Source organism: Copadichromis virginalis, linkage group LG23 (genome assembly GCF_057382275.1).
Source record: "Copadichromis virginalis isolate Kocher_CV1m ecotype Utaka linkage group LG23, C_Virginalis_male_GT1.1, whole genome shotgun sequence".
Taxonomy (NCBI): Eukaryota; Metazoa; Chordata; class Actinopteri; order Cichliformes; family Cichlidae; genus Copadichromis; species Copadichromis virginalis.
The window spans coordinates 7,215,374-7,230,267 of NC_140639.1; the positions used below are offsets into that span (position 1 = coordinate 7,215,374).

Sequence of the window (14,894 nt, forward strand, 5' to 3'; positions counted from 1 at the left end):
AAAAACACATTAAAACAATTGAAATCACTTTTTGCCCGGCTTACACACATTATTCTAACACAGGTGCGACCTGGCCCTCAGAAGTTTAGGAGATAAATATCCTGAAATATCCAGAGAGGCACCAGCTTGTTCAAAATGTCTGTAAGGACATTCATCAGGGACGGTGTGTGAATCTCTTTTGTGTCATGGTGGTCGATAACCATGTTTTTAATCCCAAATTAGAGAATGATACTCAGATGAGGGGAAAATTCCAAGAATTTCCAGGGGGATGAAGGTCATTAATCTGATGCTTTTCTAACCTTGTAGTTGGTCTTTAGCATGTAACGTCATTTGAATCAGATGTTGTACACCATAGGATGTGTTTCAGCATCTTTATCTACAGTACTATTGTTTTCACTTTTGCACGGGTCTTGTGATGTCTGCCTTTTGCGACAGGGGGTGCTGCAGACCCCCGCCTCCCTCCTTTTTGGGTTCTTGCATGTGGCACTAAAAATATGATGAAGTGTGCAATTTGAAAAAGGTTCTTAGGCTTTGGAAACAGGGGCAGTTGGCAACACAAATGGTAAGGCGGCGAATTGAAGCTTTAATGAAGTGATGCATCAGGCAGCAATTACTCACACATTTAAATTCACTTGATGAATAAGATCTCGGTTTTTTAAAATTTGTTTTTATCACTATGATCATGGGTTTTAGAGCATCACCCTAACGTATGAGACTTATACATTAAAAAAAGAAACTCAAAATCACACCTTTGCGTATTTGTTAAACGTACCACTCCAAAACCATGCCCACTACAATAAAAACTCCACTCATCTCAAGACTCTGGAACTGCAGAGAACAGTGAGGTTGATGGTGATAACGTGAGAAGGTCGGTGTGATGCTTTGCATTCCATCTGAAACTCAGTCGGATACTCAGTGTTGTCAAGTGGGCAGAGCTTGGTTGGAAAAAGGTGATGACAATGGGTATTTTCCTATTTAATCATTAAAACAAACCTCAGTATTTAGAGTCCTTGTTACTTGCATAAATACATCTCAACGTACAAGTTCAATTACTATGAAGCTGTTCTGTGAGTTGGCTCCTAAAATATTTCTATATTGACCAGAATTCTTTCCTTACTTCACATCAGCTTTGGTAAAACCTTTGGCACAGAGAGTGTAACTTCGATCCTTTGATCTCTTGCACTTATTTGGAAAACACTACCACCGTCACTACTAGTATGCATAAGAAAAGTAGAACAGAGCGACAGTGCGCGAGAATTCATAATAGCAAAAAATAAACCAGAGACTCTGTATGGGTGGCAAATAAATTTTTAATCTTTCTAGTCATCTACTTGACTTTAATTTTCAACATGTTTGTGTCAGCCTCTTTGGTGGATCTAAAAGCCACAGGGGATGTTTTGCTCAGGCAGAGAGTAACCGCTTATCGCTTAGCTTGATCGTGTGATTGAGTTATACATATATCTATATATATATATATATACAACACTCTTTTGCCACATACTATCTAATCTAGTTGTCAGACGTATAAGGTTGCGATTAAGTCTTACCGAGGAACTCATTTTAATGTGTGTTTTTGTTTGGCAACTTTTTACGCAAAGTTACAAAAGCTTAAACGTAAGGATTTCAGTTGCAGGGCCACCACAGTGAAATGTGTGTACAATAAAGATTATGCAGTAATGCAATAATTTGGATTTGTTTTATAAAGTGCAGCAATTATATTCCTGTCTTCAGAGGTTTAGAGGGCTTTGGAGGCAAAAGCGAGACTTAGTATAGAGTATTGCTTTCAACAGCCAGTATCGAGATGATTATAAACAGTGAATATTGGAACAAGATGAAACCACAAGCCTAGACCAAGGCTTCACCAGACGGATTTATACCGATGAGTTAACGCTGAACACCTTCACAGCAGTGGTTTGAATAACGCTTTCTAGATAACTCTGTACAGCTGCATCTGGAGGAGAGGCCTCAGCAAAGTAGAACAGACGTGGTTCACTAAATGACGCTGAATTTGTTTAGCACAGCAAAAGAAACACAATTAAATGCACTTCACTTGCTCAACTGTAGACTTCCTTTAAGGACTGCACAGTGCATGAAAAATATGTTTCATTTTTGCTCTTACTGATCATTAAAGACTGTGAAAACAGTAACTGCTGAGATAGTTTAATCCAAATTATGATGTTTTAAAGGATTAGTCAGGTCTCATTCACAGTTGTACAAGTGTCTTTTAAGCACAAAGTCTTTCACATAAATCAGGATGCACACTTGCACGACCCTCGTGATAGTCTCACAGGAAGGAAACACGTCAACCCTGTTTCAGTTTTGTCCCTTCATTTGTGCCCAAGCTGCATTTTCTCACATCTACTAACATGTGTGTTTGTGGTGTACAGAAAAAGAACAGAGCAATGAGGGTGCTAAACTGAAAAAAAAAAAAAAAGTTGCAAAAATGCAAGTACAGATGCAGCGTGGTCTCTAAATCATCTATGAAACGATTAGCAGGAAAAGGAGCTTTTAATGACTGGCTGGTTTTCAGGCTCCTTTTCAGATTTAACTGAAAGCTTTAAAGAAAATCTCCTGAAGTGTTAAACTGATGCTGAATCTGAGTGGAACATATGGAAATGAGGGTCATTATCAGTAGTAAATTCAGGTTGGTGTCTTCATGTGAATACTTTCCAGTGGTCATACTCAAAACTCATGTAGGTGTTCCTCATAAGACAGACTCCTCACACACCAGATGTCAAATGGAAATACTTTATTTATTAACAAATGTTTGCTCTTTCGTCTCCTGTTGAAAGAAAATAGGAGTATATACTTTATCTGTATATACTTTTAAACTTAAGCATAACAACATTAGTTTTATAGACAAATATTTAGATCAAAACCAAAATAAATACTTAGAAAATGCTGAAATTAAATCAGAACTTTAGTGTCAAGTGACTCCCCCATTATCAACAAAACACACAATACTTCTTTCTGCATGTGGTTAATTTAATGTCACTGCCTTTTTTAAGGTGCCATTCACGAGAATGTGCACTATTTCCCTGTTTTTACCTTCAAAGATCATATTATGCAGAGTGCAGTTATTGTGTATGATAGAAATAACATTCGATATATCAGTCAAATAAAGTAATGAGTAAGTTTCACTTCTGCCTGAGTTGTTTACATTCAGTTGCGTACAATTTCAATATAGGACACAATGCCCAACACCCCGGATTCTTTAGATTTTGTATAGACCAAAGAAGTTGCCATAATGCGAGTGACTAAGATATCTTGGGTGGGATACATTCACATAAACTCTGTCATATTTTTCCAAGTGCTCGACCGAGCCGAGGTAACTCTCTGTGGTCCACGAGTAGCTCGTCTGCTGAGGGCAGAAGCCCCCCCTGTGGGCTTTCATCAAAGTCCAAGGTCGGGTATCTGTTGCTCTCCTCACAAACACAGTGTGATCAAATGAGGATATACGTGAGCATTGCTTAAAGATCAACTCAACCCGTGAGTAAATGTGGTAGAATCCGGTCTCATTGACCTGCAGAGCACCATCTGCAGTGAGATAAGCCACTGCTCCGGAGATGAATGCCCGACTCGCCCTTGAATCCCATCTTAAAGTCATAGGGTATTCTGTTTTCTCAATTCGCCCTGCCAAATGAAAGATCTGATGTTAACAAATGTGCAGTTTGTAACAATCAAAGAGCATGGATTAAATTTAAAAAAAGACTTACCTATCACATGTGCTGCAGATCTTTTGCTTTTGTCCTGACCATTAAGGCCAGATTCATCAAGACCTGAAACAACACACAGATTAGAGTCACATCATCTTTTCTTATTCTTTAATGGGAAAAAAAAAAGCTGTGTGATGAGAGAGGCCTACCGATTTGCTTCTGGGGTACACTAAACTCAGCCGCAGGTTGGTTCACCTTCAGTAAAACAAAAGTGACATAGAAGTCTCAATACCACATCATAGACGCTGTGTCTCAGTGCTTATTTCTAAAACTCGCAGAGAGAGGATATCCTGTCTCACTGGACTGGTGACCACAGATGGAACAATGAAGCCCTTGGTATGCCTTTTAAATGTCAAGGCACAGCTAAAGAATAACACATCTGTAAACAGTGCCAAACCGAAGTTAATTAATTAGTAAACTTTGCTGGTCTGCTAAACTTTCCAACTACTCTTCCATTCTCCCACCTTACACCTACCCATCACTCCCCCTCTATGCATGGGTGACAGTAGTCACCTTTTTCACTTTTGGTGCGTGTCACCAATTAACACATCTGAAAAACCAAAACCGAACATAAAGGAATGTTATTAAAATTATGTCTTTGCAAATGTTACTTACTCCCCTGCTTTGTTAAGAGTCATCACATCATTACTGTATCTCTTTCTTGATTGCACTAATCATTAGCTTATTAACTCACTGTAAGATCGTTGGATTTGTTCATTCTTATGAATTTTCCATGTTAGTCCTTACCTCTCCATCACTGTTCCTCAGTTGGTCCTCTATCCTGGAAATCTTAAAGGCTTCAAATCCCAGGGCTGCAAACACGAGCAGAAACAGAAAGAGCACGACCAATGCAAGCCCGGGGCTGATTCCCATGCAGCCCTTACTCTTCCCACGGCTCTTCATTCTCTCCTGGGCAGGCGGGAAGGACCAGCAGGGTATAAGACTTGGAGGCTGAGCAGAATCCTGCTGTCTTCCTCCTCCTCCTCCATCCACAAGAAACATTTGTGGAAATGGATAGTTCTGCTCAAAGTTCACGGTGCAGGCCATACCACTGATCTGTGATGTGTGACAGATATGTGCATCTATGTCCTCTGCAAAAAGGAGGTGTGCGCTTCTGTCTGAGCACCTCTGACTTAAAAGAAGCTGTCAAGGCATTCACCACCCATAACCCTCCCACGCATTGAAGAGAGCATGTCATTTTACATGAAAATTTTAACCACTGCTTATTTCCTCTGGGCTGTTTTGTTGTTTTGGGTTCGTTTGTGTTTTTCAAAATATTGCCATGTAACTTTTTATTTAAACGTTATCAAATAATTTGGTTTTTCTATGCTTCATAGGTCACCTATATGAGTGTACTGTGCAACTAAGTCTGAGAAGAAAGGAAGTTAGAGGTTTCAATTGACCCTCACCTCACTAACCACCTTACAAGTCACTTGAGACATGAAACTTTTTCACAAATTCCACAAAAGGAAAGATTGAGCAACTACAATCACCTGCACTGGATGTTAGAAAAGTGTAAAAAGTCTAGCTGCCCAGTTGACATAGTTCTGAGCTTCTTTACTGGCCTTTCTGGTTTGACAAACTGAAACTTGAAATTTGAACCAGAGAGAGATGTCGCACAAATCTGAATCGTTTTAGAGAATAAACACGTCATTATCAAATGGTATTTTTCCTTTGATTTACTCTTAATGAGACACAGTCTGTTAGTAAACAGTGATACAGCAGTTTCAATAGCACACAGAGTATTCTTGGTGGGATGATTGTGCTGCCACATAAAAGAACGCACATCTCTGCACTGGCTTTCCTGCCGTCTGCTTGTGAAGACTTGACAGCAACGATACTTCAGAGGTGAGACTCAACCCCAACCAATACCTCAGAGATGGGCTTCCAGGAAAGCTGAGCACACACCGCTTCCCTCCCTGCTCAGTGCATTGTTAATAGCGTTGTGGTCTTACTGACATTTTGGGTTGGTTTCCTAGGATATGGAGCAAATGCGCCTGCCATCTCATAGTTGTGGGTGCAGCAGTTTCCATTACCTATTATCTTTCAATCACAAAATTCTGCTTACAAGCACAAGTAACCCCTATTAGTGGGCTCTTGGGACAAAAAAAAGTGTCTTTCGAGTTTCGACCTTGCAGCTGTGAGAGCTGCAAGACATTTAGAACTGCATCGAAGCAAACGATTTACATCAGCTGTGAATTTAACTAATAACGCCCATTGTCTAGATTCTGTAGTCTTTATCTTTTTTTGGTATTGGTATATTTTAATCAGTTCGGTGCAAGTCCTCAGTCCTGTCCACAACTGTTTCATTTTTCCAAGTTCATGCAGAGACAGTGGGAACTCCACCATAAAGTGTGCAATAGGTTCGAAGTAAAATGGCAACTACGTCACACTTAACCATAAATTGCACAGACTGCATTTAGTCTACAAGCTGATGTATCTGTTTCCCAGAAGTGTCATGCTGAAAGCGGTCCTCGCAGCAACAGTAGCAACAGCTTTAGCAGCAAAGAATGGGTTAGGTGGGAGGGTGGGGTTTTGGGGTCTAACCAGGCCGTCTACGCGGCTGCTCCAGTTAATATAACCTGAAAGAGAAGACTAAAATGAATCACTGAATCAGCAAGTGACTCTATCAATTAGTTGTCTTCTCACACATTCTTCTTCTGTTGCATAATGGAAGTTGATGTGGTCAGGATGACTGACTTTGCTCAGAAGTGCCTGAAAATGACAATGAACTTCTCTACCTGAAATCAACGACATTACTCATCCTCTTTGGAAACATGCAATTTCCTTACACAGCAGGTTTTGTAACTTTGTCCTAAAATACTTCATAGTTTTCATAAATGAAGCTATTGTTATGACATTATATGACAAGAGACATTTATATGCTAATATAAACTTTGGATGGATGTGCTAAATGAACACAGGAGATGAAAGAGTTTTCAATAAACCATTGTATTATAAAATATGTAATATAAAAAACAAGTTATGTGTCAGAGTCATCATCAGAAGAAGAATAACAGTCTAGTCCCAAGACATGACCAGTCCTTTCCTCCATTGTCTCAATGTTGGATGACTTCCCAGGTATCCTCCCTGCTGCTCCACAGTTTGAGTTATTCTCTTGGAAGGCAGCTTTCTGCCCAACAGTCTCTGATACCCCATCTTTGCTTTTCTCTGAATATATTTGTCTTGAATGGGAATTATTAAGATTTGGCAAGCCACACTGCAGGATCCTGGCAAGACTCTGCGTTTGAGAGGAACTAGGCTGAACTGGTGTTCCTCTGAATGAAGCAGCAGCCACTGCCAGACGAGTTTGATCAAAAGAAAGCGGCTGGTCCTGAACTGCGCACATGGCCTTTGAGGTTTCAGAGACCAGCTTAGTGGGTGCAAAACATCCTGCCATTCTGCTAATAAAGACACTTTCATTTTGCTGACTGCCATCGTTTTGTGAGTCACAGGTCCGAGGGTTTTTAACTGTAAATAAAAATGAACACACGTGAGATATATGTATGACCAATACCACTGTCTTAAAGCAACAACAAAACACACAATGTTAATTTCACAGGATAACAATTTGTGTTAAAGATGATTATGTTTTAATATAATTTTTTTACGCTACATCTGGCAATTTAAAAATTGTGTTGTTACTGATATAACTGTTTGTTCTAATTTTTATATTATTATTTTTTTTCCAGGTGGTCTCAAAAATATTATAGAATATTTTACTGAGTATCAATATGAGAGATTGAAATGCATTATGTAGCATGAACGTAATGATGCATTAACCTTCTCTTTCATGGCGTGCATTTTTAATTTCTCTTTGCTATTTGGGCTGATTGGGACCTGATAAAAAAACAAAAAAACAAAAAGAACTGACTTTTTACCTGACTTTGCTCTACAAGGGCCTGATATCCACATGAGGACATTTGTTTTAAAATTTGATAGAACAGTGGCAGCATAATGTCCTTGTAGAGCCAAATTTAGTACTGTGGTCTAGACCAGCAGTCCCCAACCCCCGGGCCTCGGACCGGTACCGGGCCGTGAGAGTTGAGGCTCAGGTGTGAAATGTGCGGTTTTCAGGGTTTTTATCGGTTTTCAGCGTTATTTTGTTATCGTTTTGATCGTTAACTCGGTTTTCCTGGGTCTTTTCACGTGTGTTATGAATAAATCTTCTTTTTTTCGGTACCGGTACTAGTTTTATTTTGTTGTATTTATCCGCGACACATTAAAGACCGGTCCGTGAAAATATTGTCGGGCATAAACCGGTCCGTGGTGCAAAAAAGGTTGGAGACCGCTGGTCTAGACAACCCAAAATGTGATGTCCACATATGTGGACACCAGGTCCTAGGAGGTTAATATTTACAAGGTAAACACCTTACATTAGTCAAATGTAATGTCAGCTCAAAATAAAAAAAAGATGTATATGCTAACTCACAGATTCTATATTGTTTAGTAAAGTCTTGTTACAAGGCCTTGCGTTACAGTTGTGGTCTGCAGTTTCCATCCAGTCATCATGAGCATGAATGTAAGGATAGTTGTAGGCTCTTCATGATTTCCTTGAATTGTTTTTTTTTTCCAGAGAAGATTAATTATGTAACATTAAAATTAAATGACTTTAAAAAACAGGAATTGGGGCGCAGAAGTTTAAATTATCACTTATTCTAATTATTATTATTGAATTTCTCTAATTCACACAAGATCAAAATTTAGGATGAAATATATAATTTGATAACTCTCGCTGGATGTTTTACCACTGTTCTTGGCAAAATTACTAGAGTTCATTTAAATTGGTTATTTTCATGTCACAGACCTGGTTATTCAATAGGATTGAGGCTGTGGCTTTGGCAAAGCCATTCCAGGATCTAAACACATCAAAAAACATGTGGACACTCGTGTCCATGTTTCAACCATTTGGGTGTTAAACTGAAGGGAAGTTGTAGAAGTTGAATGTAGTCCCCTTTCATTATATCGTCTACTTTGTGTAATGTACCTGTACCACTGACAGCAAAATGGCCCCACAGCTTCATGCTACCACCATTACCAGATTTACCTAAAGGTGCATATACTTTTGACCCTCTGAAAAGAAAATTCAAAATAAACTCATCCTGGAAAAAGAACTGTTCAAAGAAATCATGAAAAATTGCCATTCATGGTATTGATGGTACCATTCATTCCTCTTATTCATGCCCATGTTGAGTGTATACAAACAACTAAGTGTTTTCACCGTCAACATCTTGGAGTTTTGAAACCTGATGCCACGAGCTGGTGATGGATCTGAATGCGAAACTCAAAGAACACACTCACCAGCTCAGCTTGCCCTGGTCTATCCTGCTTTCTGAAACTAATAATAGCCATCATTTACAAATATTTTATTCAGTATGAACTAAAAGTAGCAAAGTTGTTACTTAGGAGTCACTTAAGCTTTAGCTTCACTTTTCAGACTTGGAAATTATGTATATGGTTTATCTTATTTCCACATTACACATTCAGACTGTATTTTTTGTGACATTCTAAGATGAAATATTCTCATAAGTCAAAAAGAAAAACTATTAGTTTCACTCAAAGCAGAAGATTAACTACTTACCAATTGCTGGAGAATCTTGCATATCTGCTCTTCGTTTGCAATAAGCTCGAGGAGTCCATGGCTTGTGTTTACAAGATGGATCAAGAACTCGTAGTTTGGCAATGAAGCGTTTGTACTCTTTCTCTAAGGCCTCAATGTGCAGCTGAAACTCTCCTATCTTCCTCTCCGGGTAATGAGAAAGTTGTGATTGCTGGAAAAACAACAAGAACTTGGTAAAGTATAAATAAATAAATAATAAAATAAACCCAATCTTGCTTTGTTACAAACACTCACCTGTAGATAATACTCAATTTCATTCTTGATGCTGGGGATCCACTTTTTCACAGCAGCAGCTGAATTAAGAGTAGACTGTGAAAGGAAATGGCTTGATGAAATTAGCCAGTTAAGTGAATTATGGTGACAATTTCATGACTTTTGTGTGTTTTGTTTGCTTCTTCATTACCAGCTTTGGTCGACGCTCGTGAATATCTCTGAGGCGTCCCTCTGTAAAGGAAAAGAAACCAGTGTAGCCAAAGTCCATCTAGAACATAAGTGAGCCCCCCAGCGAGGTGCAATACCATCTTAGATAAAGTGCACAAAGTGCCAGTGAATATCTTCATCAAAACATGGTCAAAGGTCACAAGGAAGATATTACTAATAACATAGATAAATTAACTAACGAACAAAAAAATCCTGCTAAATATTCTTTTCAGTAGCACAACAGTTACTTGCCTTGAGATTCTTAGCATAATGTTGCCTCTTATTAATTATTTTGTTTTCCTGCAGAATAGCCCGCAGGCCATATTTTATGTGTCTGTAATCTAGAAACATGTCTAACCACTCAGCCATCTTGGTCGACCTAAAGGCAGTTATTTGGGCAGTTATTCTGCAGCCTTATGAAAATGACCTTAAATTTCATTAGCCATCTGGGCATGAAATATTTATTTACAGATTCACTTGATGAAAATGCTTCTAGTATCATCCACCTAACTTTATAGATAGATATAGATAAAAGTTACTCCCCTCTTGTTTTATATCTGGGGAAGTTTCTGATTAAGAAGTACTTACTTGTCCCTACTGGGAAATCATCCACAATCACCTTAAAGCTTTTATGTAACAGTCATCTTACTCTTCTTTTTTCTATTTTCGAACATAACAACAGGTAAAAATGCAAACTTATATTTTAGTTGCTTTTGTCTCTGGTTATCTCTGGGTTTCAGAAGGGATCGCTTATGGTCGGATATGCGTTTTCACGTGGGCTAAAGCCTGTGTATTAAACCAAGTGAATATGTGAGAATGAGAGACAGTGGACAAATAATGCTATGTAGTCCAGCAAAACTCCTACTTTTTGAGCTTTGGTGAGTGTGTAAACTACAAGATTTCAATGTATGTTTTTAATTGGACTAGCAGCTGAGGGTTAGCACTACTGTAGTTAACAGGCAGAGCTAGCTGCCCCCAAAGCGGCTTGTTTTTATCAACTGAATGCATATCGCACTAAACGTATTACCCGCTTACCCTCTCTCTCTTTCTGGAGCCACAGTCTGTTCAGTCTGCCCTGCTGTTTTTCCTCATTTCTCGCCATTTCCACTTCGTCCACAAAAACCGCTGCGAATAAGGAAAAACAATATCACGTGACACACAACAGCCCTCACGTGATCTCAACCAACATAACGCGAGAACAGCAGTTAAAATCGCAAAATACATGCAATCCCTCGTAAAACCAAACCCAAAATGTTTGTCTTGTGGTTCGTTAGTAAGCGAACGAAATGAAATGTAATATATGGGTTAAAGCGTGCAAACCAAGTGCATTTCTTTTTCTTTTTATTATTATTATATTATTATTATTTTTTAAATATTATTATCATTATATTTTTTAATCTATTACCTGCAAAGGAGCAGGAAATCCGAATATTCAAGCAGAATCTGTGTAGAAAATAGTGTACATAACAATCGCCCCTGTTACAGATTTATTACATGCAAAGTTGTTAGACATGATTAGATATGTTTTGTGCTGGATAATTATTTAAAAAAACAGACATTACTTAAAAATATCTAATAATACTTAAGTAGCTTTAAAAAGTTCGGGCGATTTAAAATATAATTAAGCTACTTAAATGTAGAATTGCACTTTTCATAATCACAGACGTTATACATATTCTTAAATGGAAATTATTCATTCATATATGTGCATATCAATTTAATGCAGCCGCTGATTAGTTTACTTACTCATGTACTGATGAGTAAATGTATCTATAACAATTAAGTTGACATATCTGCAACAAAATGTAAACAATCATTTATACTGTTTATTTTATTTCAAGCAACTAAGACGTTCAAATGAATTATATGGAGTAGAAAGAACAACATTTTCATCCAAAATATAGAACAGGGAAAGTAACAAAAAGCCCCTTTAAAAAAAGACAGTAGCGCAACATTGAAATACTAATATAAATTACATTAAACCTGTACTTCAGTAAGGTATTTGAGTAAATGTACGTTAAGTTACATTCCTAATCGCTGTCATTGATATCCAGTGACGTTTACCACTGTAAGATTAACAGCACTCTAGTCCAGCCTAGTCAAGCACAACAACTACTGGCAATATTTGGGTAACAAAATACATCCTCAAACATATTCTTTAAATTTGTTATTTACATATTTCTTCACAAGCCTTGACATGATAACAGTCTAGCCTATGGGTGTGCAATCTGCTCCATATATGGTGGCCTCCATAATGTTTAGGATAAAGTCACATTTCTATAGTTTTGCCTCTGAAGTGCAGATTTTCAAATGTAATTCAAGGGTTTTTACATAAATCGTGCATGAACCAGAATTACAGCCATTTTTATAAACAGTCCCCCATTTTCAGAGGCTCAAAATGAATAGGAAAATTGACTGACCAAGAGGTTTCATGGTCAAGTGAAACCTGTTTCACTGTTATTTCATGACAAACAAAGCAGACATACATCTCAGCAACACCAAAAAGCCAGAAAGATCACAGAAAACAGAGAAGTGAATAATTTTGTATTATAAATTATTTCCATAGTTAAGAATAACAGCTTTGCAATATCTAACCAAGTCCAGAACTGTCAAGAGACATAAACCATGAAAGGAAATACTGAGAGTGCAAACCACTGATTACACTCAGGAACATAAAGGTCACATTTGAGTTTTCCAAAAAACATCTAAAGACGCCTGCTTAGTTCTGTTTAAAAAAATTCTTTGGAAAGTTGAAACCAAGTTGAACTTGTGCCAGAATGGGAGGAGACAAATATGCTCATGAACCAAATTGCATTATCTTTCAAACATTGTGGACTTCAAGTAGTCATTGACTGCAAATGGTTTTTTTTATCCAAGTATTAAAAAGAGTCTATAGTTTTTACATTTATTTTAGTTTGTCCTATTAATTTTGAGCCTCTATAAATGGGGCACTGTGTATAAAAATGACTGTAAATCTTAAATGGTTCATACAAAAAAATTTAACACCTCGAATTAAAGTTGAACATCTGCACTTGAATCAAATATTGATTGTTTGATTTGAATTGAATTTGATTTAAAAGTTGTATCCAAACTTTATGGATGACACTCATTTGGGAGTTTTTTGGAACCTACATTGACTGAAAAATGGCAGTGTGCGGCCACTGAACCTATAGTTTAATTATAAATTTGTTTAAAAAAGGAGCCGTATCAGACTCGATGACTTTATAAAGCTTTTCAACATATTTTATTTACACTTTCCTCACAGTTGCTGTACACACAGTTAGATGCCGCTCTCCCGCTGCCAGCCACACAACTCCACAACAACAACGACATAGGACCCCAGTCAGTCTTTTAACCCGGCGAGGCGTGATTGCGGATGCCGTTGCAGATGCGTTCGCCTACCCTGTAGCGACACCGCCGACCACGACCCGCCACACCGACACTTTCATCGCGCAGCTGGGGTGAAGAAATATAGAAATAAAAAGAAGAATCTGTGAATTCTTTCAGTGAATCAGATTATAGAACTAGTCCAGGCAGTAAAAATGCATTTAAGCTTTTACATTTCCAATATACCCACTTGATGAGACCTGATATTACCTAAACGTTAGGAAAATTTAGTCTAGTTCTTTGAGGACAGAGCAGTTGACCTCTATCTAATTTGCATTGATCTATATTTTGTGTTAGTAAACTTGTAAAACAGGAGCGATGTCATTTAGTTTTACCCAGTGTAGCAGATGGTGTGAGGGATAGCTGAGCAGTGGAAGCACAGATGAAAGGGCCTAAAGATAAAAGGCCAAAACTAAATACAGCAACTAGGAAAATCGTTCAGGCCCAGTTTATTAGTTTATTTTGATGACTACTAATGACGCTCAAGAGGAGTTGAAGTTCTTGCCTAAATAGTCCAGGAAGGACTCTTCCTATTCCTTGAGACCAAGTAACCATAAAGTAAAGTCCTGTGCATAAGTCTTGAGTCACATCTCTCTCTCTCTCTCTCTCTCTCTCTCTCTCTCTCTCTCTCTCTCTCTTTTTTAATTAAAAAAAATTGTTTCCAATGATTCAGTTTTTCTTGTAAAATTTTCAAGTGCTCTTTTTATGTCTACTTTTCCCTCATTTTTGGCCCATTTTCAGATGATTTTTTTGGAACCACTTTACATTGACCTTTGGGTCATTCATCATGAACAATGCACATAACTCAAGGGATGAACCAGTGTTGTGTCTACACATAATAGAAAACCTAGTAAAGAATCAATTTTCAATTGTATGATTTGCCACTCTTTTTTTTTTTTTTAGCAATTAGACTCTATATGGAATCCTTACGTTGGGTGAGTGCTGAGTGTTTGTATATGTGTGCATGAGGGTGGGAATGCATGTTTGTGTCTGTGTGTGCCTGTTTGTCTGTGTCTATATGTCAGGTCGGGTCTTAGACTCCACCTCTCTGGTAACTCCCAGGCCCTCCAAGGCCTATCTCCCCTCACCACACTCCCTGCTGGTGACTGATGCCCTCAGGGGTCGGTGTGTTGGTGGTTCTTGGTGTCCGGGGCTGGGCACTCAGGTATGTACCAGCTCACTCCCGGTGGCTACCTGGCGGGGCCTGGCGCCTGTTGCTCGGTCAGGCCTCCTCCGGGGTGCGGGGGGCCCTCGGGCCTCCGGCCTCTGGGCCTGCGGCTCGGTTCACTCTGGCACAGCTGGCTGCCGGCAGAGCCGGCGGGCACGCCAGTGCAGCCCCCTCTAGCTTCTGCTCGGTGGCTACTGGGTTACACCTCGTCTGGGGATCCTCAGCCCTTCCCATGAGGGTGGCACGGATGCCCCTCCGGTGGTCCTTCTTGGGCTCTCGCACTCTGAGGCCTCTGGATGTCTGGGGCCTGGATCTCCTCCATGCCTGCTTCATGCCCTAGGGGACGGGGCTATGGCTCGCTACATCCTCTTGCAGACCATTACATGTGGAAACCATTTGAATACAAGCGCACAGGTATGCACACGGGTGTTCACTGCTCGTAGACTTAAATTACACCTTTCTTGGCTGCTACTTCAAAGCACATTGTGCGCTGTCTGTCCTGCGTGCTGCACAACAACATTGAATATTTAGTATTTACTGCTGTTTACACTTAGCTAGATTAATGCGATGGTGTTGTGTTTAG

At 39.0% G+C, this 14,894-nt stretch overlaps 2 protein-coding genes across 2 annotated transcripts; both read right to left on the minus strand.

Annotated features, from left to right (window-relative positions):
- Positions 1–2,734: 2,734 nt before the first annotated feature.
- Positions 2,735–5,177, minus strand: faslg (Fas ligand (TNF superfamily, member 6)). Its single transcript, XM_085448950.1, has 4 exons — positions 4,464–5,177; positions 3,866–3,911; positions 3,717–3,779; positions 2,735–3,633 (listed from the first exon to the last, which is right to left on the minus strand). Exons 1-4 carry the CDS (start codon positions 4,761–4,763, stop codon positions 3,215–3,217), a joined length of 828 nt encoding a protein of 275 aa, XP_085305076.1. The 5' UTR covers positions 4,764–5,177; the 3' UTR covers positions 2,735–3,214.
- A 1,472-nt stretch (positions 5,178–6,649) lies between these two features.
- On the minus strand, positions 6,650–10,937 carry LOC146680168 (uncharacterized). Its single transcript, XM_085448949.1, has 5 exons — positions 10,792–10,937; positions 9,740–9,780; positions 9,571–9,645; positions 9,298–9,487; positions 6,650–7,187 (listed from the first exon to the last, which is right to left on the minus strand). Exons 1-5 carry the CDS (start codon positions 10,856–10,858, stop codon positions 6,700–6,702), a joined length of 861 nt encoding a protein of 286 aa, XP_085305075.1. The 5' UTR covers positions 10,859–10,937; the 3' UTR covers positions 6,650–6,699.
- Positions 10,938–14,894: the final 3,957 nt, after the last annotated feature.